The sequence below is a fragment of the Prunus avium genome, chromosome 8 (genome assembly GCF_965620075.1).
Source record: "Prunus avium chromosome 8, drPruAviu1.hap1.1, whole genome shotgun sequence".
NCBI classification, from domain to species: domain Eukaryota; kingdom Viridiplantae; phylum Streptophyta; class Magnoliopsida; order Rosales; family Rosaceae; genus Prunus; species Prunus avium.
The window spans coordinates 31,013,620-31,038,215 of NC_142291.1; the positions used below are offsets into that span (position 1 = coordinate 31,013,620).

Sequence of the window (24,596 nt, forward strand, 5' to 3'; positions counted from 1 at the left end):
TTCGGCAGTCAACTTGCAAGGCTCAAAACGTACACTTGTACTGCTCAGATGGGAATGCATTCTTCATAAAAGTTGTTCCAATAGGTGTCTATTATGACATATCCAAATTTGAGCCCCATTGGATACATATTGAAAACTCAGGCCTTCCTACACCAAGCCTGGTTCAGAAGAATCGTTTTTTTTCAGCAATCAAAAGAAAACCCACATAGGTTGGCAGCAAAAGGCAGCCATAATTGAACACCTTTGAATACCCATGTGAAGAAAGCTTGAGGTGCAGCAGCTAAAGAATTGAAAAGAATGCATGAAGTGCCACACCCATGCCAAAAGAAGTATGGGATGGAATTGATTCCAACCACACTAACTTAGACAAGATGAAGTGGGAGTTATGGATTGTATTGGAATATGAATGGTGGTGTTGGGATTCATCATAATGTTCCTCCTTCTTAGCCCTATAAATAGAGAAGTCTTCAAGTTTCAAAACACACACCAAGCTCACAATCTTCTCTTGAGCTCTCTCTCCTTCCTCCAATTCTTCTAGTTCTAAATTTCTGTTTTTATTTTATTTTATGGGGAACTAACTCCCTAGCTAAGGCTAAGGGGAAAGCTTTTAATATGAGTGTGTAATTTTTATTAGTTTGATCCAAACTTAAGCTTTAATGTGAATTTGTAGTTTTTGTTCAAATGGAATTTGTAGTTTTCTTTTTAATTAATTGATGAATGTTTGATAATCTATTTCATGGGTTCAATCATGTTTTTTCCATTGTGTAGTAAAAACTTTCATGCTTTTAAAAGAGACGAGAATTACTAAAGATTAATAGAATTTTGATGAAGATTATTTTTTGATAGTTTGTTGCCAATGTTACAAGTTATGCTTAGAATACTTCTAAAGGAAATTAAAAAGAGCTTTAATTATATTGAACAACTACATTGGAAAATATTTTGTGGATAAAATTATTAAGAGTTGCATGTTTATGTTAAAAGTGGAACCCCAATGCCTTAGTGTTTTAATCAATTGAATTTTCTTTAAATCAAATCTTACATAAATCTACCTCTCAATCACACTTGTTCTTTTTCATCTCTGTTATTTTCTTTACACCACTCTCTGTGGAAACGACACTCGGACTTCCGAACTACACTACTATACGACACATTCCCTTAGGTTTTGCAAAGTGGTACGAACATACCCCTTGTTGCTTCTGCCACAAATATCAGTTTTGTTTTTTTCGTTTTCCGGATACAGGCAAATATTAGTTGTAAATAACTAAAGGCTTGTTACTTTGCAATTGGCCATTTTGGGAATTGTTTCTCGGGAAAACTTAGCTGGCGGACTGTGTTGACTGCTTGCTGGTGGAGTGCAGAGAGAAACATTCAAAACATGGCATAAACAAACAATCCTCAAATAATTGAGCCAAAATTATGGCACAAAACTTGCCAATTATCTTCAAGTATTGATAACATAAAAGAAGATTTTTGGACAGTAAGGGAGAAATAAAAATACTCAAAGTATTGAATTTGATATTTCTACTATGTAGGAGCTGTATTTTTTTTTTTTAACCATTAAAGAATAAGGCTAAAACGATTTAGATAAGATCAATCGCCACGAGTTCTTGATCAATTTCTGATGGTTGATAAGTTGTAGATTCATGTTCATCAACAATTGGTTTCAGGAGTAAAGTTTAACGTTCAATAAGATGCAAATTTATGTACATCAACAGTTGGTGCACGTGAGCGACTTACCCTAGCACAACTCAAACCGAAAACACACCTAATCTCACAAACACACAAATTCCCCAAAATTTAGAGGTGGTCACCACCAGTCCTTAACCAACGTGACTCTCATTCCTATTTCAACGCAACTTCGGTCTTCTGAACCAATCCCAATTCGCTGTCCCATTCATTCTCTTCTCCTTAATATCCAGCACATCAAACAAACCAAGCCAATCCAAACCCCGCCTCTCTCTCTCTTGTCCTATATATATAAAAACCCACCAACCCCAACTCAACCCATCGCATTCTCACAGACATTTTATCAAACATGAAAAATTCTCCAAGATCTTCTGGGGCCATGTCCTCATTGGCCTGCATGGCTTTGTTCATGCTCCTTGGCCTCTCCACGGCCATGGACATGTCGATCATCGACTACGACGACAAGCACGGCATGGGCGTCCCGTCTGACAGGACCGAGGCCGAGGTGAAGGCCTTGTACGAGTCGTGGCTGGTCAAGCATCGCAAAAATTACAACGCCTTGGGCGAGAAGGAGAGGCGGTTCGAGATTTTCAAGGACAATCTCAGGTTCGTCGACGAGCACAACAAGCAGAGCCGGAGTTACAAGGTGGGTTTGAACCGATTCGCCGATCTGACCAACGAGGAGTACCGGTCTATTTACTTGGGTGCCAAGGTGGACCGCCGGTTCAGGCTTTCCGGGTCGAGAAAGAGTAACCGGTACGCGTACCGGGCCGGCGATGAGTTGCCCGAGTCCGTCGATTGGAGGACAAAGGGCGCTGTTGCTCCGGTTAAGGATCAAGGCCAATGCGGTGAGCTTTTTATTTTTGTATTTATTTTTGTTGTTGGGCATGTTTTTTTGGGGTCATGTTCTAATTGGATTGAGTAGACTTTGACCCTGGAATGTAGTGAAAGCGTTATGGGTCTGTTTGTTTGTCTTTTCTCTGAAAGAAACGATTTTGAGAAGAACAAAAGTATTTTTCCTTTTTCAGATTTATGAAATTGCGTGAGACTCGTTCATAATTGGTTTTTATTTTTGTTTTTGTGGCTGGATGGCTTGTTTGTATGGGTTGTTGTAAATTGCAGTGCCGTTTTGTACAGCAAATTTGTAATGTTTTACTTTTTGTTGAACAGAAACATGTTTCCTGGAAAAAAAGTCGGAAACTTGCTTTGCTCCAAAAGATGGTTATGCATATTTAAGTGATTGTAGCATGTGGATTAAAACTCGATAATGCTTTGATTTAGTCCATCTTGAAAATCTGCGCCTATAAAATATGTGAGCTTTTTCATTAACATAACGAAACGGTTTACGTATGGTAATTGTAGTTTAGGATTATGGCAAATGGGATTTTCCTGTGTACTATACAGAATTTGTGAACAGTGGTATTGGTATGCCTCATGTAATGCTGCTGCTGCGTTTTGCTTCTTAGTAATGGAATTTATGTGTTTTGGATTGAAGGGAGTTGCTGGGCGTTCTCAACCGTTGGTGCTGTGGAAGGGATAAACAAGATTGTGACTGGTGAGCTGATCTCTTTGTCAGAGCAAGAATTGGTGGATTGTGATAGATCATACAACCAAGGATGCAATGGAGGTCTTATGGACTACGCTTTCCAGTTCATCATCAACAATGGTGGCATTGATACTGAGGAAGATTACCCTTACAATGCTCGAGATGGTTCATGTGACCCTAACAGGGTACACATCCAATTCAACCTCTTTTGGCTTTTGTTTATGCACAAAATATTTCATCATTGTGTTAAGTTCTTTTGCGTTTATGTAGAAAAATGCTCGGGTTGTGTCCATTGATGGTTATGAAGATGTTCCAGAAAATGATGAGAAAGCCTTGAAGAAGGCTGTGTCACATCAACCAATTAGTGTTGCCATTGAAGCTGGTGGCAGGGAATTCCAACTCTACCAATCGGTAAGGCCTCTATCCTAATTCCAACTCTACACATGTGGAGGGTAACCATTACATTGTTGGATTGTAGGCTTGATTCGTTGATCAGTAGAATCATGTGCGGTCTTAATTCTTAGCCTGATAACGTAATTGGCAAGATCAATACTATACATCTCTGACAAGTTCTTATTTATCCGTCCATTCAGGGTGTCTTCACTGGACGCTGTGGAACAGATCTTGACCATGGTGTGGTTGCTGTTGGATATGGCACCGAAAATGGTGTAGACTACTGGATTGTGAGGAACTCATGGGGTCCAAGTTGGGGAGAGGCTGGTTACATCAAGTTGGAACGTAATGTGGCTAGCACCAATACTGGCAAATGCGGTATTGCCATTGAGGCCTCATACCCTACCAAGAAGGGTCAGAACCCCCCAAGACCTCCCCCATCTCCATCATCTCCTCCTCCTGTGAAGCCCCCCACCGTGTGTGACGACTACTACTCATGCCCTGTGGGAACCACATGCTGCTGCACCTATGAGTACGGCAACTTCTGCTTCGGATGGGGATGCTGCCCTCTAGAGTCCGCCACCTGCTGTGATGACCATTACAGCTGCTGCCCTCATGAGTATCCAGTCTGTGACCTTGATGCTGGAACTTGCCGATTGGTAACAAATCGTAGATCCCAATATATCTTTTTGTTCTTGTTTTTCTGCAGTGACCCTTTTCATCTTTGCTGATTCTGTGTTTTTACTGAAACAGAGCAAGGACAATCCACTAAGTGTGAAAGCGCTCAAGAGAACTCCGGCTAGAAGCAACCGGCATTTCCACTTTGGCGGCAAGGTTCCAAGTGCTTGAGGATCCAAACCTGTGAAATTGGGTAACCACAAGGAAGAAAGTAAAGTGAATTTGCTCCCAAGAAAATATGCATACCCCCAAGGAAGAAATTGCTTTTGTGTTCATTGAAATACCAATTTGTGCAAACCCTATCTACATTTACTTGGGATTCATTCCTTAAATAGTTTCAATGGTTATTGTATATAAATTATGTAACCAAATCAATTCAAAACAAATTGGCCGCTGTGCTCTTATTTAATCTCACAATGATTTGTGTACTCATTTGGTTTGCTTGTTGCTTGGTTCTGCCCTCTCCATAGTTTTATATGCATCAGCCATGGTGGCCATGACACGGTAGCTTGTTGCTTCTTGTTTAGTCTAACATTTTCCCACGAGTCGAAGGACCTATTACAATTCACAAATATTTTTCTTGGTAATATATTTCCTGGACAACAAGCCCTCTATCAAAGCGGCTACAAGAATTATAAACGAAAGTCACTATCATCAATATTATCGCTATCATCAACAAGAAAACATACGATACATAGTTTGTAATATACAAGAGAGAAATACATATAGTACCTTCTTATATTAAAAATTTGACATAAAATACGAGAGTGGTACATTTTGTAGATATTATTTAAAAAAGAACAAGAACATAGAAATGTGACAATATATACCACTTATATTTAACTATTGTAAAGTCAAAATCATATATTCTCGAAACATTTATACTAAATTTTAAAAATTACAAAAAATAAAATAAAAACAATGTGTTCTTTTTATAAATAAATAATTTTTTATTATTTATTTATAGCAAACATTGATTTCGAGACCCTATTTCGGTAGTTCTGAATAATTTTTGGGTGTTTCAGGTACACTATGTGGCTGGTGTACCATCCAATAGACGTAGTACATGTGGAATATTTCCAATGTAGCCAATCACATGTCATAAAAAGCAATGCATTAAGTTAGAAAATAATTCTACATATTCTATGTATATTGGATGATACACTAACCACGTGGTGTACCTCGTTCTGAAGGCTTTTCTTTTCTAACTCATACTAGTCCGTGAGAAATTTTCAAAATGATTTTTGTTGAGGCCCAAAAAAAATTCGTGGTTAGGCCCGAATGAATTCATGACCCAAAAGCGATATATTATCGAGAAAAGACTTAATTTGGAGCACGCGAAAATCTGCCATGCGCGAGTTATACTTTGCATGCCACGCCAAATAAGAATCTATTATGCTAGAAGATAAGATTAAAAGCATAAAATGCATTTAGCTCTGCAAATCCGTGCTAATTATTTTATCAAGCGTCAGTATGCCAAGCAACATGCCGTGCCAAGTGGGAAATCGTCATTTCACGCCCAATTACACTGCAAGCTTAAGTGGGCCCAAGCCACTCAAATGCCCGGGGCTTGCTTAAGTGGGTTGTGGTATGGATGGTGACAAGTTATCACGGGGTCCATCGATGGGCCAAGAAATGGGAGTCTCGGGTCGCTTGGGGGCCTCGAGACTCAAGCCCATTTTCTTAGGCCCAAACATGGGCAAGCACAAGGAAGGAGATGGGTCATTGCCTCAACCAAAGTAAGCCCATTAGAATAAACTAGCCAAATAAGTCTATTGACCCAATTAGCATAGCCCAACCAAGATAAGCCCATTGCCCCAATTAAAATAAGCCAATACTTGATCAAAATATCCCATCCGTTGGATGAATCATGTGGTGGACTTAAAAGACTTATGAAATTAGAATAAGAGGGCAGCATCAGACCTAGCACTCAGTTTGAAAACAAAACCAACGTTGGAAATCTACACATAGGTAGCTGCTGGGAACTAGTTCCAAGTATAGGAATTCAAGAAACCAAGGGATTTTGGCATGCAAGGGAGGATGCCACCCCTTAAACCAACGGGTACAGTCACTTTCTTTCCTTCATCAAGCTGGGCCATGGAAAGAGGAAGAAAGAGGAGAAAGAAGATGAGTGAAAAGGGGAAGCCCTCTTCTGAGGTCGCCGCTGGAAGAGGCTTAGAGCACCCAAAACATCTGATTTTGTGGGATTGGTCAGAACTGACCTTGCCACTATGAGGTAAGTCAAGAAGGAAGAGGAGAAAACAAGGAGAGAGCCTAGCTAAGTTAGGAAGAAACCATTAGGGTTTCTTGAAGAAGAGCAAACCTCAGCAATTATAAATAGGGCCTCTCCCACCCAGCCAAACAACAACAATCCACAGCCTTCAGAGAGCAAGCTTTCTCTCTTGAAAACTCAGTAAACTTTCGTGCTTTGGTAGCCCATTTTCCCCATCTCCCCTGCTTTGGCAAAATCACTACAGTTCTGACAGAGTCACTGTCGAGCTGCCGGAAGCTACGAAAACCACCCAAAACTCTCCTCCTTAGAACCTCTCCCCTCTTCCTTAGAATCTCTGACCTCCATAGGAATCCATGGACCCTCTCTTTCCAAAAGTGCTAAACTCCTGATGACTTTGCTCCCATGCCACATGCTCACCATGCCAAGCCCAAAAGTTCATCTGTGAATGTGAAGAAACTATCTGTAACTTTCTGTTGCTTTCGTTGGAAAAGATAACCAGAATACTTCCTAAGGTCTTGCTACCCTTTCGAAGCATTTTGGGGCCTAATTTCGAACTCAAACAGAGGGGATAACTTCACCAGCCCAGCCCACTTGCTGCCGGAAGGAAAAAGCCCCTACAATTTTCAATAATAATGTTTTTGTGTTTCAGCACCTATTAAAAAACAGGGGAAAATAAACTTTTTTTCCGTAAGAATTCTTTGTTCATTTTATTGATCTCCACACTTACCGGAACCCTTATTCCTATAATAACTAAATAAACTATATACATACATATATTATGCATATTGGATTTATTTTTTAATACTCTTTTATATTATTAAAAATTATAAAAATCTATATATATAAAGCAAAAGCAGAGAATGGTAAAACATTCAAAATACCAGAAAATGTCATTCGTTAATGTAAACATTAAGAATTGAAATTATTAATTAAATGAGAATAATATGAAAAATTCACACTTTTTCATATTAAAAAAATTAAAATTGAAAGAAAAATTAGATAATAGATCCTATTTTTATAGAACATAACTATCCATTATCTTTTTTAATTCTAAAATAAAATTTAATTTTTTTTTAAAAAGCCTCTTACAAGTGCGAAAACGCGTACGAAAAAGCTAATAAGAATATATGTTTAAAGTATTGGTCCAAAGTATTTTTTGGGACTTTGATCGAGTGGTATTTTTCCTCCAAATGTTCTGATTCCCATCGTTGATAAAAAAAAACATGCCGTAAAAGAAAATTATTGTCTTTTGGTAAAAAAAAGAAAAGAAAAATTATTGCAATTTTATACGTATTTAGTATTTACTAAACAGGTAGGGGAAAATGAAAAATAACAAACGCAACGCACCTTACCGTTTTAAGCCATTACTCTGTACAAGCCAACAACATCGTACCGTTTTATTGCCGCGAGATGACGATCTAACGCCGAAGATATCACAGAGTCAAGGTAACATCACCACCGTCGATTCGGTTGACCAAAACCGAAGCACGTGAAAATGATAGCAGAAAGACCTTGCTAACCCGCCCGATTACCAAGCCTCAGTTTCTCCCTCTCTCTCTCTGTCTCTCTCTGCGTGAAACCCTAGACAGGCTTCAGTTTACTTGTGTGAGATCCTCGGGGCTTCTAAATTCTCGGGCTTTTCATCTCGGTAAGATTGGATCCTATTCGTAGATCTCTAAAATTGCTTTAATTAGTCACTTAGCTCACGTTTTCTTGTTCATAGTGAGTGTTTTCATTTAATTTCGTTTTATGCGGATCTTGTGGTTATTTCAATTTCACTTCATCAGAATAATCTGATTTTTTGATAGTTTTCTTCAATGGAATTCATATGTATATGCATATGCATATGTTTTTATGTGTAGAAATGTAACTTGAAGAATGGTGCTTGAATTGATAACGTTGTTGTGAGTTGGAGATAAGCTGAAGTTTTGTTTCTATTTGGATAAGCATGCCAAGGGCTATGTGTTAGACTGACTGTACCCAGAAATGGAGCATTCTATTTATTTAAAGAAGATAGGCTTTAGTTTTGACGGTTGGCTTGGAGAGAGCAAGAACTATTGGAAATGCAGAAACTAAGAATTCCATGTTTCTACTCGCGGGATTGGCCGGGAAAGCTTGGAAACAGTTGGTTAGATTTGGGGAAACCTGTTTATAAAACCATTTGTTTCATTATTGAAGTCTTTAAGCTTGGATATCTCTTATGTTTTATTTTCATTTTGACGTAGATTTATAAAAAGGTTTTTTTTTTACACGGGTAGAGCAATAAGGGTTATGTGCTTTTTCTTTTTTTGGTCTCTCTTGTCATTTGAATTTGTGGAGTGATAGTTGCTTGGTTGATCATCAGTGTAATAGTATTAATCGTAAGTGGTTCAGTTTTATGCTACATTAACTGATGGACATTGTACATAATTGCACACTTCTGTTTGTCTTTTTCTCTTCTGTTTTAGCCCACGGAGAGAATAAGAATGATTAGAAAGTGAGAAAGAAAATAGAGGAAGATTGGAATATGTTGGTTTTTTCTTATATATTTTTGGCTGAAAATAAAAAGTCCATGGTTTTTGTCTTAAAATAATTGTTATGTGTGTGCTTTTCAGCTACAGAAAGTTCATATGCTGGGTTTGTGAACTTCTATTTTCAATACCCATTTCTCCATCAGGGTCGCTGGGGTAATAGGATGGATTCAGAATCCGCTGATTCATCGACTGCTCCTCAAACTAAAGCTCCTCAGGCACAACCTCCTGCTGCCACGGACTCTGGATCAGATTCTCAGGATGTGCCAAATAAGCCATTTTCTTCTGGCTTGTCATCATGGGCCAAAAATCTGAAAATTCCTCAGCCAATAGCACCAATGCAGGACAGCTCTACAACTGGGAATGCTGGACAATCACCCTTTGCACGCTTTACTAGTGGGTTAGGATTGCGCTTGTCTCCAAAAGCTCCATCGGCAGATGAGGGTTCAAGTGGAAGTCCAACAACTCAGCAACCTGGTTTTATTGGAACAATTACAAAAGGCATAGCTGATTCTTCTAAGAGTGTGGTGAAGGCTGTTCAGGTTAAGGCCCGACATGTTGTCTCCCAAAACAAACGAAGATACCAGGTGGGTCTCCTGTGTTACTGATTTCTTGCTGCTGTGGTCTTTTTTTATTTTTATCTTCTTTATAGGGGTTATAATTTATAAACTGCTTTCCTTTTGCTTCCTTGCCCTGTAGTCTCTGTCATTTCAAAGCAAACAAGACGTCTCCACATGTTATGAATTTTTTAGCATTTGTATAACCCAATTTTCTGCCTTGTGTATAGGAAGGAGGATTTGATTTGGACATGACTTATATTACAGAGAACATTATTGCTATGGGATTCCCTGCTGGTGATATGAGCTCTGGGTTTCTAGGATATGTTGAGGTTAGTAAGTAATATACTCTACATTTGACTTCACTTGTCCTGTTCCTTTGTATCACCAAAATTCAGTCTACCTAAATATGTAATGCAGGGATTCTACAGAAATCATATGGAAGAAGTGATTAAGTTCTTTGAAACTCATCATCAGGTAATAATGCATTTTGGTTCATGATCTTTATATTCATCTTTGGATAGCATTGCTAAAATCCTCTTAATGCTTAATCTTCATTTAATATTTATTTTACAAGATTTTATATTACCTTATGATGATCCATTCGTAATGTTTCTGAGTATACTAATGTTTCTGAGTATACTTAATCACTTAGATAAACTCTATCTCTTTCTCTCTTGTTGCATCTTGGTTCAGACTCCAGATAATATTAATTTTAAAACACTGAACAAAAAGGCACACACGCTGACAATCTCCCAAGCATAATGTTTCAACCGTTTATTGTGTTTACTCGGAACTGCTGGTGTTTTTATCTGAATTGAGTGGAACTTAACCCTTGTGTATTTAGTTTGTTAGCTACAGAAGTGCAGCTTCTTTCATTAGCTATTTCATGTATGGTTTTGCTGACATCAGAAACTGTATCCGTAAATTTCTTATATAGTGTGACTGTTTTATACCCTTTTTTTATTTGCTTTGTTGGTTAAAGAAATGTGATTAAGCTTCTGCCAATTGCTATGATATATTGTACTGATATGGTAAGAAATATCATTCTCAATGTATTTTTACATGTTGGAATATCTGATCTTGGGATATGTGCAGGGCAAGTACAAAGTTTATAACCTTTGTTCTGAAAGGCTGTATGACGCATCCTTATTTGAAGGAAAGGTGAGTCATGATTTTTCACTTGTGGGTGTGCCAACGGTTTTCATTTTAACCATTCAAATTAGTGATCTGTACTGTGGTAGGCTGGAATTGAAGCGTGGCTAGGTTATTATTGAGCTTAAACCATGGCATTCAACTAGAACTTCTCACAAGTAGGGACGGGGAATGGGTACCCACTAAGTGTTAGGGATGTAGTGGTAATTGTGATGGTGGTGATAGTGGTGGTAGTGGAATCCCAATAAATTTACCTTTCCTTTTTTGACGAGTGAGTCAATGTTATTTTCAAGAACCATGAAGAACAGAAGCATATGTTAAGTTCATGAGACTAGAACAACACAAGTGACAAGTCCTATTTGGTTATATTCTAATGTTCTTTTTGGAACTCCACAATTACTCTATATCCTAACAGATCTGATATAGGCACCCCACTAAGCTGATAGTCTAGATATTGGTGCATTCCTTTTTTTATATAATAAAGAATAAAGGCCGTAGTAAACAAAGGATAATCGCTTGAAGTACATGTGCTGTGTCTGGATTGTAATTATTCAAAACAAAGGTGTTCTGTTGTGACAGCTTCCTGTATTTGATTTATCATTTTGTCTACAGGTGGCTAGTTTTCCGTTCGATGACCATAATTGCCCACCAATTCAGCTAATAACGTTGTTTTGTCGAAGCGCTTATTCATGGTTGAAAGAGGATATTGAGAATGTTGTCGTCGTGCATTGCAAGGCTGGAATGGCAAGAACAGGATTGATGATTTCCAGTCTTCTTCTTTACTTGAAGGTATATTTGTGCATAGTATTTTTCGTGAAAGTGTGAAAAAGAATCTCATGGAAAAATGAGTTAATTTCTCAGTTTCATATTGTATCTTGTTTAGTTATTGTTGTAGACTTATTTGCCATCTCTTCAGTTTTTTCCAACCGCTGAGGAGTCTATTGACTACTACAACCAGAAAAGATGTATTGATGGAAAGGGGCTTGTTCTTCCAAGTCAGATTGTTAGTATTATTTGCTCTATTTTCTTTTGAGAGCTACATATTTTTGATTTCTTACCACTTACCCTTCTTACATCTTATGTGTTGGGCTAATTTTTGTCTGCTGTTTTTCTAGAGGTACGTTAAATATTTCGAGCGCATCTTAACGTACTTCAATGGTGAAAACCCACCGGGGCGCAGGTATACTTTTAGCTATATATCCATTTTGTAGTATCTTTATTTTTCACATGGACACTGATGGAATATTTTGTTTGCATCATATGCAGGTGCATGCTTAGGGGCTTCCGGCTTCATAGGTGCCCATACTGGATCAGGCCCTCCATTACTGTTTCTGATCATAATGGTGTGTTCCATCATCCTCGCTGCGTCTGTTACCACCACCCTTCCACTTTCCTACTATGCTGTCTAATGATAAACCTTCTACCATCACATTCATCTGTTATATTTGCCTTTTGTCTTCTTAGGGTTATCTGCAGCTAGATCTTCTTCTACACTTGTTTTTTATTCGAAGTACTATTGCACATTGTTGAATGTGGAAAGATGACCTAACTCGACACTAACAAGTGCTTCACGTTTCTTTTTACTAAATAATCCTCAGAACTCTGAAAAAATTCATTATATGAAATTATGAATGTGGGATGTTTAAAAAAAAAATTTCTACACTGATATCAAAGACAAAGAGTAAAGATCTTGTTACCTTATTCAGAGCTGACCTGATAGTGAGCTCAAAATGTGTCTCACGATTCACTTGGAAGCACATTTATCCATTTTGTTTGTGTTGAACTATGTCATGCTGATGCTTGCAAAGACTCATAAACGCATGAAAACCATGTATTTCTTAGAGTTTAAGTACTGCATAGTTCTGAAAGTCATATTTATAAGCTTATTATTATGCTGATGCCTTTGCTTTAATGCTCTCAGGTGTTCTCTTTTCCACGAAAGAGCATCCAAGAACCAAGGGTCTTTCGGTAGGTTTTTTTTGTTTGATAAAAGTTAGATACAAGTTTCATTAAAGGTTCTGCCTTTTTTCCGTAATTTGTAGCTTTCTGCCGTCCTTATGATAACTTGGGTTTTGCATGTAAATTATATTGACAGCCAGAAGATTATTGGTTTTCTGCTCCAAAGAAGGGTGTAATGGTCTTTGCGCTGCCGGGGGAACTTGGCTTGACAGAGTTAGTTGGGGACTTCAAAATCCATTTTCATGATCGTCAAGGAGATTTTTACTGGTATGTAGTCTTCCTTCCCATTTGTTTATGCTTTGTGTGGCATGGAACAGATTCTCTTTTGTTCTAATACTGTTATTGTCATTTATTCCCAGCTGGTTGAACACAACGATGACTGAAAATAGAAAAGTTTTAACCAACAACGATCTGGATGGGTTTGACAAGGTACATCTCTTTCTTATTTTGCATTTTTATTTCAAGATGTATGCTTTGTGCTAGCAAAATACAGAACCTTGGAAACTCATTGTTGGTGGTCTGCTCATGTATAGCACTTGCAATTGTTGAAATATATTTGCTTTGTATTTACTTTACCATATGCCCCACAACCTGGATAAAATAACAGATGGTGAGGCTGGTTAAGGGTTGGTCTTAGGTCAGAAGTGTTAAAAGTGGAAAAATGCCCTGGAACTTTAGCTATTTATCAAATATTGATACCTGTTGGCTGAAACAAAGTGAGCCATTCTACACCTTGAGAGCACACTTTTTTGCATTATCACTCTGCTTTTGCTGTTTACCATCTATCACTGCTCGTATTCTCATCATGTGGTGTGGGAGATATAGCTGGGAGCTTTTAGTGGAGTGCACTCAGTGGAGCGTTATATGATACAATTGAGTGCTCGGTTGTCGAGATGGTATTTCAATTGGACTCATAGGACTCCCTCTGCTTCTCTTTTATGTTTTTTAATTTTGTTTAATACCTCCTTTTCTCAATAATTTCTTATTTAGTTAAAAGATTAAAAAAGGATGGCCAACTTAACTGTAGTTTGTAATGGGCTTTCTGCAGAGAAAACTTCCTTCCCCGGGATTTCAGGTTGAAGTGGTTTTAGTGGATTATAACGGCAATGTCCCTATGACACCTAACACTGAAACTTCTACTAAGAAACCGGATGAAAGCTCAGGTACCAATACTTCCTCAGATGACGGGGGTACAGCTGCTCCACAAGAAAGTAAAAGCCCAGGAAATCAAGATAAGGATGATGTGTTTTCAGACAGTGAGGCAGAGGAATCTGGCTCTTCCAAGAGCCGGCAAGCAGAAACAACTTCGGCAGCAGCAGGTGGAACTGTGGCCAGTACAACCACCAGTTCTGAGTCTAATACCAAATCAGATCAAATTGCAAGTTTAACACATGCGACTAAACAAGTTTCTATTGGAAACGTGGACTCGAAACAGGTACCTGCTGCGAGTGAGCCAAAAGTTTCTGTTGGTGGTGGAAATGTCCCAGGCCTCGAGGCTCCAAACTCGGAAAGTGAATTTAAGGCAATGGCCGCGGATGCCTCTGTTTTCACGTTTGGAGATGATGACGACTATGAAAGTGAGTAAATCAGGGGGTTGACGTTGGTGCCTGGAACTTAGGGAATCTGTACATAGTATGGTTTGCAAGCTTTAAGTCCAGCAGTTGCTGATAATAGGTCATGTTCAATCCATTCGTTCAGTTTGTAATTGAAGTATGTTTCTGGTTAGTGGATTGATCAAGCAAATTTTTTTTATTGGAGATGCGAATAATCAACATCAAACTGTGATGGGAATTGTTGGAATTCATTTTATTTTTTGTAAAAAGAAAAAAAGAAACCTGTAATATATCATTTCCTGCTTTCTGGGGTATACTTTGAGTCTTTTGTTCTTTTCTTTTTGTTTGCCTTTTTAATGTTATCCTTCATTTGCAGGACAGTGACCGTCCTCTTCCATCCAAGTTCGAGTTCCCATCCTTGTAATTTAGAATAATTTAGACCATTGTTTTTATGCTATCCTGCCTGCAACAAGCAATCCAGCAAAGACAAATTCACAAATATTTCCTATTTTTCAAACCCAAACATTGTGAATTTCAACTAAGTTGCGAAGCCCACTCTGCCTTACTTCCAGCAAATGCCTTAGGGATTTAGTTGTATATTTCTTCTTAACATGTCGCTGATTTGGTCTAATGGAGACTTTGTCATTTGGCCTGCTATCGATCTTTTTCTTTTCCTATAAGAAACAAAAAAAAAAAAGGAGCATCCACCACGATGAAGGTGGAGAAAGACTCCAACTAGTCTCCAATGTAACAGGTCAACTTTGACCATTTATTTTCTTGCACCATTCTCATTTTTATATACCAACTCAGTTCCAAGTCTAAGTTGAAGTGGGGCCCAACCAAACAATTATTCAATTTTTATTTAAACACAAATAAATAAAAATATATGTTGATCTCTTTAAAATTAGTTCAATGAGATTATATTAATGGATCGATACAATAAAAATAAGAATTGTGAAAGTCAATAAATTTATATTACGAGATACAACTGGGGAAAAAAAAACTTCAATGGCATATTGACGAAACAATCTAATTATTAATTAAGGCATGTGTTCAAATTGATGACTCGTTTTATTTATTTATTTCATACTTATTGTTGCGTGACAAGAATAATTCAACCGAACAATTGAATTCTTGTAAATGAAGTTTTAAATAGAATCATAATATCCTACAAGAAAAAAAATAAATAGAATCATAATATCAACCCGAAATTCCTAATGAGATGTGCGCAAACTGACCCAGACATCTCATGGTAATTACCAAAAAAAATTCCAAATGAGAAGGAGTAATTAATCACCCCTATGTCATTGCCGACGGTAAGAAAATCGTGTGTCCAAATTAGAGAGACAAAGATATGCCGCGTTCGGACAGCGTGTCTGCCCATGCAGCCATCTTTGCGAGAAAACCACGCCTACGTGTCAATTCCTTAATTTAACCAAAAAAGAAAAAAGGAAAGTCTTGCTAGTTCCACGCGCTTTCCATCGCTGAAACTGAGATTTCATTAATTTCACGGAACCAACCATCACCGTCTCCTGTTCCTTCCTCGAAGTCCCAGAACTGGAAAAAAAATTAAAGACCCTCGTTGAATTACATTAACTGCGGCTATTATTTTAACCAAACCATGTTCTAAATTTTAATTAAAAAAATCAAAATTAAAAAGAAGAAAAAACGCGCAATTACATTATTGTATAAAAAGGACAAGACCTTTCAGAGGGAGAGATGTCAAGATATCGACTTTCATCCCATTATTCGTCTGCACCACCACACTACTTGTTTCCTAACTATTCGTCCATGTCGATTTCTGGTATTCAAGGGCAGCTCCTTGAGGTCACTGGTATAATTTCTCTTCCCTACAATTTTATTTTACAAAACCCATCAACGTCTTTTCTATTTTTTCTCGTTTAATTTTCCGTTTTCTGGTGTGTTCTTCTCAATTCTGAGTTTTTGAGATGTGGGTTCTCATTATCTGGTGCTGCAGTTGTTGCTTGTAACAAGTTGAAGGATACGGAATGGTTTTCACGGCAAGACCCATATGTTTGTCTTGAATATGCTAACACCAAGCACCGTACCAGAACATGCACAGGTATTTTTCAATTTTTACCCAATTTTACTTGGTGAAATTTGGCTTAAAGTTTTGTTCTTGTTTCTGGGTTTTTGTTCTTTTCTTAATCTAAACCTTCAGATCTGAAATTGGACTTAAGCCCAATTTGATTTATCTGGTGTAGACGGTGGTAAAAATCCTACATTCCAAGAGAAGTTCGTGTTTCCGTTGGTTGAAGGTCTTAGGGAAATGAATGTTCTGGTCTGGAATAGCAATACTGTCACCTTGGACGACTTTATTGGCGAGGGAAAGTATGATTCTCATCCTTTGTGTTTGAATATCTCAATTTTGGCTTTTTTTTTGTGTGTGGGTAAAATAGGGGGCAAAGCCCAAACCAAAGAGATTACACAGAAATAAATCTAGGCCTAATTTTGGCAATTTTTTAAGATACCCTTTTGCTTGTTCTGGGTTTTTGAGTTTGCTAATTGGATTATTTGGTGTGTGATTATTTTTAGGGTTCAACTTCAGAAGGTTCTTTCACAGGGTTATGATGACAGTGCCTGGACGCTCCAGACTAAAACTGGCAGGTAACTACATAAGTTTGAGCTCATAAACTGTTTTATTTTGTTCTATAATAAAATCTAAATGGTTTATAAGTGATACGAATCAGATGTGTTGTTATTTTTCTGTACAAATTACAATGTTCTAGTTGAATGTCCATATTCCGAAATTCTTAACCTCAATTGTTATTGCTCCCTGTTCCATCTGTACTTAGTCAAAACTCTAGGTGCACAGCGGTTGGTTTTTGTATACCGTGCATGCTAAGTCAATGATCTTTATGTTTCCATCCCTCTGTTGCTTTAACATCACATTGCATCCTTTCGTTAAGTTTTTTATTTTACTCTTTTCCATGATGAGACAGCTTAGTATTGGACCTGCATTGCATTAGATGACATAGGTTTTGAAAGTTGGATTATGAATGGACCGTGCTAGTTTATCAGTTGTTTTAGGAGTAAACATGGGGTGAATTGTGTTAGCACCTTCCATGTTTAAGCTGTAACACCAGTGAGCATCTGTTGGTCCAAATAAATCAACTCTAAGTAGACTGATGTCCCTAGCATACAATGACATTTCTGATTGCAGAATCTCCAATGAAAATCACTCTACAAGGGAACAATTAGTTTAAAGTAATACAAATTCATTTGAACGACTTTCATATGGCTTTATGGTCCATCTATTGATCCTCACAACAGCTCAAACTTAGGTCGTGTTAATCAGTCACGAGCTTTTCCTTTATACTAGGAAGAAAATTAGGGGAAATCAAAGGAGAGGGAATTGATATACTTCCTTATCTGTAGTGCAGGGCATCCCTTTCAGGACACGCTAGGTTGGACATGGGGTTAAAATTTTGTATGGTATATATCCCTTTTATTAAGTTGAGTGTTAATTTACAATTTGGGCTAAAGAAGAGAAAACAACTGGTGGGAATGGTTTCATATCTAAAAGTTCTTGCAACACTTTTCATCCTTCCTGAGTAGCCAATTTTGTCTTACCTTTATAACAGAAGCACAGAATTGGTTTTTGTATCTAGAAGTTCATCAAACTAATTGTCCTTTAGCATCTACATTTCATTTTGCTACGATTATGGGAAATATTCCTTTGTATTGAAAAATTGTTAGACTTCTGACATTAAATCTTTTTCATTGTAGATATGCAGGAGAAGTGAGGGTAATCATGCATTATGCGAAGACCAATGTAAGTTGCACTTTTTCTCACTATAACCGGGTTATTATTGAACAGTATTGTCTTGTATGTATTCATATTAATTACCTATCCAACTGAATTACTGTGTTTGGGTCACTGCAGAAACCAACAGCAAGCTATGCTCCATCTGCTCCCCCATATGCAGCACCACATGTACCACAATCTCATCTATATTCAACACCTCCGCCCCCCGCTCCTTATGGACCACCAGCATCTGGACCTTACCCACCACCACCAGCAGCCTACCCAGCTCCATCTCCCTATCCTTCATACACACCTAGTTCAGCAGGGTATCCACCATCCGCATATGGTCCCCCTCCATCTGCCTATGCTCCCCCACCATACCCACCAACTTCAGCATATCCTCCATCAACGTATCCACCACCTCCACAACCCTCGTCCTATTATCCTCCAGGTAACTTCATTTCTTCTTATGTTTCGTACTTCTTGCTGCCAGCATGACTCATCAAATACTGAGTCTCTGTTTTCTGCTTTTCAATTAGGTCCTTTTCCTGGACTTTATCCTCCTCCTCCACCACCGTACTGAGATAGAGCTCCTCCAGGCCCAAGTGAAGAAGCAATTGATAAGATGTGGTGATAGTCATGTATAGACTTTTCCTCTTAGTTTGGCGGTTGTGTTACCCGGTGCACTTTTATGTTTCAAATTGCAAATATGTGCACTTTCTTTTTCTCCCCTGTTGATAAACCGTATATACAGAGGTTTTGAAGGAGAATTTTGTTACATAGATGATTCATTTGGTTACCCTTTGCGCTTTTACTTAATTCCCAAAGGCAGATAAATGTGTTATTTTTACGTTTGTGCTGAAGACATGCAACCAAGGGATAGTTCTCAGAACTAATCAAATCTAGCAGGCTTCACTATTAACATGATTGGGGTTTTCAATCCAGCAGGCTTTGAACTTGTTTGATAACTATGAAGCAATAAAAATGAAATGTAAATCTGAATTTTCATCTGAACTGCAAACAAGATGCATTATTTTCAGCTCATTTTGAACATGCTATAAGAATTGCGATATTTTTTCAAGAAGTTTGCGGGAACACCATATCTTATGGAGTTTTTTTTTATATCAAAAATAGTCAAAATTTACTCTCTTATTTTCATAAATGTTAGTTTTGTTAAAAAAACTTTGAAAAATAGTAAAAAACCCACTTAAATAGACTCAAATACCCTCAAAACTAAATATATATATATTTTTAGGACAAATTCGGGAAACATTAGGAAAAGGAAATCGCACTTGTGATCCCACTTCCATCTTCTAACTATCCATTCCATTACTCACGTCCTCAGCCCAGAGGCAGCTCCCTCCTCCATCTCCATGTTGTGGACTGTTAAGATCCCATGAGCACGACCATGCTCGCCCCTGCATATGTTTATTAAAAAAAATGGTAGACCGAACAAAGAAGCAAGGGAAACACACAAAAAATATAAATAATGGCACTTACAGTACAGGGAGTTCGACTAGTGCTGCAAACGTGCCTACTAAATTCTAAATTTTTATCTAGTATGGTTTTGCATTTTAGATTTATGTGGTTTTAGTTTTGAGGGCATTTTAGTCTATTTAAGTGGATGTTTGGCTATTTTTTAAAGTTTTTTTACAAAACTAATGAAGTAGGGGTAAATTTTGGTTATTTTTGATAAAAACTCTATCTGAGTCTTATGTTGTATCCTCTCCCTTCTATCGTTAGGTTAAAGCATGTCGTGATCAGAAGTAGGGTTCTGAGTTTTAATGGAGTTTTCAGTTGTATGTTACAGAAAAAGCAGCTCTGTAGAGGATGGTGTACAAAATGATCATCGCTTGCCCTGTATTCTGAATAAATTATGAAATAATCTCTTCTTCAATGACTGGGAATGGAGCAGAAATCATATTTATGTTCATAGCTTTCTTTGACGTGTTAAGAGATACAAGCATGCATTGTCTAAATTTTTTATTTATTACATGGCTGGCAAAGCCTAATGCTATTATTTAATTTTGATCTTTTATAATGATTAATGCTATGCAATTCAGTGATCTTATTGGGTCTCTGGAGGGTTTTGTCCAAAATTAAAAAAGTCTTACATAAAATACAAAGGAGCTTGTAGTTCAAGTGGTTAACAGCATTTAATCTACACTCGAGATCCTAAGCTCGATTCTTCCGTCCCCCAATATCACTTGTACCAAATTTTTTTTTGCATACAATAGATGCACATGATGAAAGTGAGTTGAATCTAGAAATAAAGCAAATAAAGCAAACAAAGCAACTCCCTAATTAAAGCTCTAGTTTTTAAACAATGCCAGTCGTACAAGAATTTTACCTGCAATAGCAAGCATCGAGCTGATCCTGCCTACTTTGTTACATCGCACAACGGATGCTTTTAGTTATAAATTAATCATTCTCACTTAGAATCAATGAGGTTTTACGATTTGAACAGCAACAATAATCAAATTTATGATCTGTTTTGTGTATTTTACCTTCAGGGTGAGCATAAATTCTGCTTCTCCATGCACTGATGATAGATTTCTCATACTGGAGTTAATGTTTTCAAAAGTAAACCGATAGTTTTAAAAAGTTGCCCATTATGAAGATGATGATGAATATCTGGAAAACATGGGTTGGAAGGATTGCTACAACCTGTCAAGTACTTGGCTTCATTAATATGTTTCTCTTCAGATCGACCAAATAAGGTGGGAGCCATGCATGCATGAAGCAAATGCCTCTCCCTTTCACCTTTCTTTTCTCTCTCTCTCTCTCTCTCTCTCTCTTTTTTCTTCATATAGAGAACCTTTTTCAATAGGGTGGTTGAGCCTAATTCTGGATTATGGGTCAAAGGAGTCACTTCATCTAGTTTGTGATGAATTGAGAGAGAAGGGGTTCTTTGGTTTTGGTCAAGGCCTTATGAGCTATCATTTGGGAATTTGAAAAGTTTTGTGTTCAGTGGATGACATGATACTCACTCTCAAGTGCTTCCTGTTTGAACCTCAAATTAAAGCATATCCACTTACTTAGCAGAAGACAATCCAACATAATTCTAGTCTACAAAAAGTTGGGTAGTTAGAAGAGCTTTGAAAGTTTTGCACCTTTTGTTAATTCTGTCATTGACTTATTGTTGATTAAGTACTTAGGAGAAGATGATATTTGTTTTCCATTATAAACCAAGATTTCTTTAATTAGTGGTTAGATTAAGAAGACATTTTACCATATTATAACATCATCACATGGTGTTACGAATCCATTCATATTAAAATCAGTATGTGTATATTTATTGATATTATACCCTGAAATATAAACATGGAATCCACTCATATTATAATACGTGCAACATAATTAGAGTCACGTACAAAAATTTCCCGTCAGACTCTGCTTATTGATTTATTTGCTTAGATGGGAACCCGAAACCTAGTAACTCATCGAGCATAATAAACTTACCAATTTACCATGTTCAGCATGTAGCCAATCAAATTGGCAAGATCTGTCTATATATGTAGCAGATGGGTTTACAGATGACTATATTGTTTGTCCACTCATGGACACCTCAAGATTCAGTGGAAAGGGTCCCGTTTGCACAGATAATATAAGTGGAAGAAATTCATTTGTCATTCGAGTAAAAGTCAATCTGGCCTGTCTTCTGGTTGAACCAGTCTGGATCTTGAACAAAAAAGGTTAAAGGTGGGGCTGTGTAATGACCATGGACAAAGAATTGAAGAAGAACAAAAAAAAAAACAGCTTATTTAATTAATTAATTCGGTGATTTGGGTGTTTTGCTGTGTTTGTGGTTAATATGTCATTATAAGCCGATGATATATTATTATTGCCACAAGAATTGAGGACAGTAGAATTACTGTGCTGCAGTCACAAGATACCAATTCTTGGTTGCCACAATAACCACCACATTGATTTTTACCTAGCTAACTCTCAAGTCTCATGGGGAACTTCACATTGTTGGTGGCACAACTCGTAATGTGTGATTTTATATTGTAATGATTCATGCGTAGACTTTTTTCTCCTAAATCTTAAGTTATATCATGCGAGAGAGACGCGATTGTTATAATTCTGTGAGTTGTGATCCATAATATCAATAAATATGATACATATAACATTATTGTATATGAATAAGTCTAAGCATTTTAAGTTGATATTTAACACGAGGAGGATCCAGATGAAGGGACCCCAAATATGGCCGGATTTAACCTCATGACCATGGGCTGCTTGAGCATCAGTTACAAAATCAGGTTCTCTTAGAACATGATGAACATAACTTTCATTATTTTGCAGTTCTTGGAAAGTGACTTTGCAAGTAAAACATGAAAACCATAAAAGTAAAGGACACATTGAGCTGGTAACTAAAACCATGAAAAGTAGTAACTAGTAAGCATGATTAGGACAGTAATAACTATAAATTATAATCATGGAGCTGGTAAGCCCAACTAACTAAAATTCACCATGTTACTGGTATATTATTAGCTTGATGACTTTGCATGCTTAGTTATATTGATCAATAATTGGGCTAAATTCTTACACGAAAAAACAAAGCAGAATTGTGGTAATTAGTCTGATGGTCCCAATAACTACTACGGATGAAAATTTCTCTGCACAATCGAATTTGGTGCCATCTAATGATGCTGAACACTTCTGCCCTTTTCTTCTTGACTTATCTCACTGTGAAATTTAGACAGAGTGGTTGGCATCTCTTGAAAAGAAACTGCTCTTATAGCTCTGCAGCCTTTGCAAACTGACGGACATGGTGGATATTTCTGGGCCATACATATTTCTTTTGTTATTCCCCCGTTAAAAAGAAATAGAATTTTAGATTATTTAGAGGGGTGAAAAGAATTTGATGAATTATTCCAAACTAAAATACACTAAAAGTGGAAAATTTTCTCTTGTAACATGGTGAATTTTAGTTAGAGTATGTGGATTTTTGATTCCACCCATGCTATAAAAAAAAATTTGTTACAACCAACTCCAATTCTTCCTTCTTTTTTTTTTTCTTCTTTTTTAATACAATCGGAGCAAAAAATATGCATGATTTAACATTCTTAACCATTTGAGCTATAATCGACTGAAGAAAAAAAAAACCACTTGAGCTGCATCTACATGTCGTTTGCACAACCAACTCTAATTTTCAGATTTGACGCAAGGCCTGAAAGTAAAGCTCATATACTTGTAAACACAAACAACAAGAAAATTTAAATGTTTTCAAATTCAAACCTAATACACTTGAGATTATGGCTTGTATCACACTTAATTTTGTACTCTCTTTTTTTAACCCTTGTGTTAATAAGTTAATAATGGATTTATCTTGGGACCCAGAGGGGGCATGTGCCCCATGGTGACCAGGCAGTCCCACCCTATTGATTTATTTTGCTCTTTTACATATGTATTATTTGTAAAATATTGATAACGTCTATATATTGTTGTCATAACCTATCCTTACAAATATATATTTTAGCTCATTTTATGTGTTCAAAGCTCTAAACTTATATGGTGCATAAGAGCATTTTCAACCCAATTGCTTAGTTCAGGCAAAAGACTCTTTAGAGCATCTCCAAGGGAGATGTCAAATACCAAATATCAAATTTAAATTTGATGACTGATATGACAATTTGATATTTACACTGTTTTACACTCCACCCTATATGTCAAATAAATAATTATTGTAACAATCAAATCATTCAAGATAAAGAAGAAAAAATTAAAAAAGGAAAGTAATAAATGAAAGTAACAGCCAGTTGTCTTTAAAAAAATAATAAAATATTCATTTGACATTTTGCTTTTGGGATGTCAAAAGTAACAACCGAACCTCCAGCCTTCATTCCACATCAACTTTAACAATTCGGTTGGAGAGATGTGAGATGTTATTTCTAGCCGTTAAATATCTATGTGGCACTTTTGACATATCGGTTGGAGATGCTTTTAGGCTTCAAAATTCATTTTTAGAGCCTAATTCTTGCCAAGGCAAGAGGTGAGCTCCACCAACTCCGGCAAGACCTAAGGCAAGATGAGCCTGAGCTCCTACCCGCAGGCTCTGACGTCAGCGTTGACGCCAGGCTAGCATCAGCACACAAAATTATTATTTTTTTACTATTGGTGCATGACATACTAGCGGGGACTGTGCGCGTTACGCACGCCAACGGTAAAAAAGACATGGACAAGAAAAATTGGGAAACCATGGCCATGGATACGAGCCATATGTCCCCTAAAACAAAGGCGTTTTGGAAGAAAGAACGAATGGATGTTATGAGAAGAAGGCTTTTCTATGACGATGGACCTAACAGCATGGATTAGTTAAATAACGAAAATCATTAGGTTGTATTGATAGAGTTGCCATTTCTTAATTAGTTGTATTGATTGTCTTTTATTGAATAAAGAAAGCATTCAATTATATAACCATTTATTTAAAACATTGCATAAATCAAAACAATTCACAAATAAAACAAAGCATAATTCAAAACTAAGCATTAAACTTGACTTCATTGACCGTTATTGTCTCTCAGTGCCCATAAGTGCTCGATCAAGTCAAC

The 24,596-nt window shown here is 37.1% G+C and overlaps 3 protein-coding genes across 5 annotated transcripts; all 3 read left to right on the top strand.

Moving 5' to 3' along the window:
• The first annotated feature begins 1,669 nt into the window (after positions 1 to 1,669).
• LOC110749517 (cysteine proteinase mucunain-like) lies at positions 1,670 to 4,731 on the top strand. Its single transcript, XM_021949628.2, has 5 exons — positions 1,670 to 2,534; positions 3,182 to 3,417; positions 3,503 to 3,643; positions 3,826 to 4,284; positions 4,379 to 4,731. Exons 1-5 carry the CDS (start codon positions 2,036 to 2,038, stop codon positions 4,472 to 4,474), a joined length of 1,431 nt encoding a protein of 476 aa, XP_021805320.2. The 5' UTR covers positions 1,670 to 2,035; the 3' UTR covers positions 4,475 to 4,731.
• A 3,192-nt stretch (positions 4,732 to 7,923) lies between these two features.
• Positions 7,924 to 14,584, top strand: PEN2 (PTEN 2). 2 transcript variants are annotated; one of them, XM_088245667.1, is made up of 14 exons: positions 7,924 to 8,184; positions 8,399 to 8,664; positions 9,131 to 9,633; positions 9,834 to 9,935; positions 10,024 to 10,080; positions 10,702 to 10,767; positions 11,371 to 11,547; positions 11,675 to 11,761; positions 11,874 to 11,938; positions 12,025 to 12,101; positions 12,680 to 12,726; positions 12,854 to 12,984; positions 13,077 to 13,146; positions 13,766 to 14,584. In XM_088245667.1, the coding sequence occupies exons 3-14, from the start codon at positions 9,211 to 9,213 to the stop codon at positions 14,300 to 14,302; spliced, it is 1,839 nt and encodes a 612-aa protein (XP_088101793.1). In that variant the 5' UTR covers positions 7,924 to 8,184; positions 8,399 to 8,664; positions 9,131 to 9,210; the 3' UTR covers positions 14,303 to 14,584. The 2 variants fall into 2 exon arrangements, with proteins under 2 accessions (XP_088101793.1, XP_021805318.2); XM_021949626.2 differs by lacking the exon at positions 8,399 to 8,664.
• A 1,361-nt stretch (positions 14,585 to 15,945) lies between these two features.
• LOC110749526 (Calcium-dependent lipid-binding (CaLB domain) family protein) lies at positions 15,946 to 18,838 on the top strand. Of its 2 annotated transcripts, none has more exons than XM_021949636.2 (7): positions 15,946 to 16,104; positions 16,249 to 16,353; positions 16,472 to 16,622; positions 16,827 to 16,898; positions 18,021 to 18,066; positions 18,178 to 18,490; positions 18,579 to 18,838. In XM_021949636.2, exons 1-7 carry the CDS (start codon positions 15,990 to 15,992, stop codon positions 18,620 to 18,622), a joined length of 846 nt encoding a protein of 281 aa, XP_021805328.1. In that variant the 5' UTR covers positions 15,946 to 15,989; the 3' UTR covers positions 18,623 to 18,838. The 2 variants fall into 2 exon arrangements, with proteins under 2 accessions (XP_021805328.1, XP_021805329.1); XM_021949637.2 differs by having other exon boundaries at positions 16,496 to 16,622.
• Positions 18,839 to 24,596: the final 5,758 nt, after the last annotated feature.

Bases quoted from the DNA above. Each gene is read 5' to 3' on its own strand.
- LOC110749517 (XM_021949628.2), top strand. From the start codon at position 2,036: ATGAAAAATTCTCCAAGATCTTCTGGGGCCATGTCCTCATTGGCCTGC. The intron at 3,418-3,502 runs GTACACATCCAA...GCGTTTATGTAG, and splicing joins GTTCATGTGACCCTAACAGG to AAAAATGCTCGGGTTGTGTC. The intron at 4,285-4,378 runs GTAACAAATCGT...TTACTGAAACAG, and splicing joins ATGCTGGAACTTGCCGATTG to AGCAAGGACAATCCACTAAG.
- LOC110749526 (XM_021949636.2), top strand. From the start codon at position 15,990: ATGTCAAGATATCGACTTTCATCCCATTATTCGTCTGCACCACCACAC. The intron at 18,067-18,177 runs GTAAGTTGCACT...GGGTCACTGCAG, and splicing joins TGCATTATGCGAAGACCAAT to AAACCAACAGCAAGCTATGC. The intron at 18,491-18,578 runs GTAACTTCATTT...CTTTTCAATTAG, and splicing joins CTCGTCCTATTATCCTCCAG to GTCCTTTTCCTGGACTTTAT.
- PEN2 (XM_088245667.1), top strand. From the start codon at position 9,211: ATGGATTCAGAATCCGCTGATTCATCGACTGCTCCTCAAACTAAAGCT. The intron at 9,634-9,833 runs GTGGGTCTCCTG...CCTTGTGTATAG, and splicing joins AAAACAAACGAAGATACCAG to GAAGGAGGATTTGATTTGGA. The intron at 10,081-10,701 runs GTAATAATGCAT...GGATATGTGCAG, and splicing joins TCTTTGAAACTCATCATCAG to GGCAAGTACAAAGTTTATAA.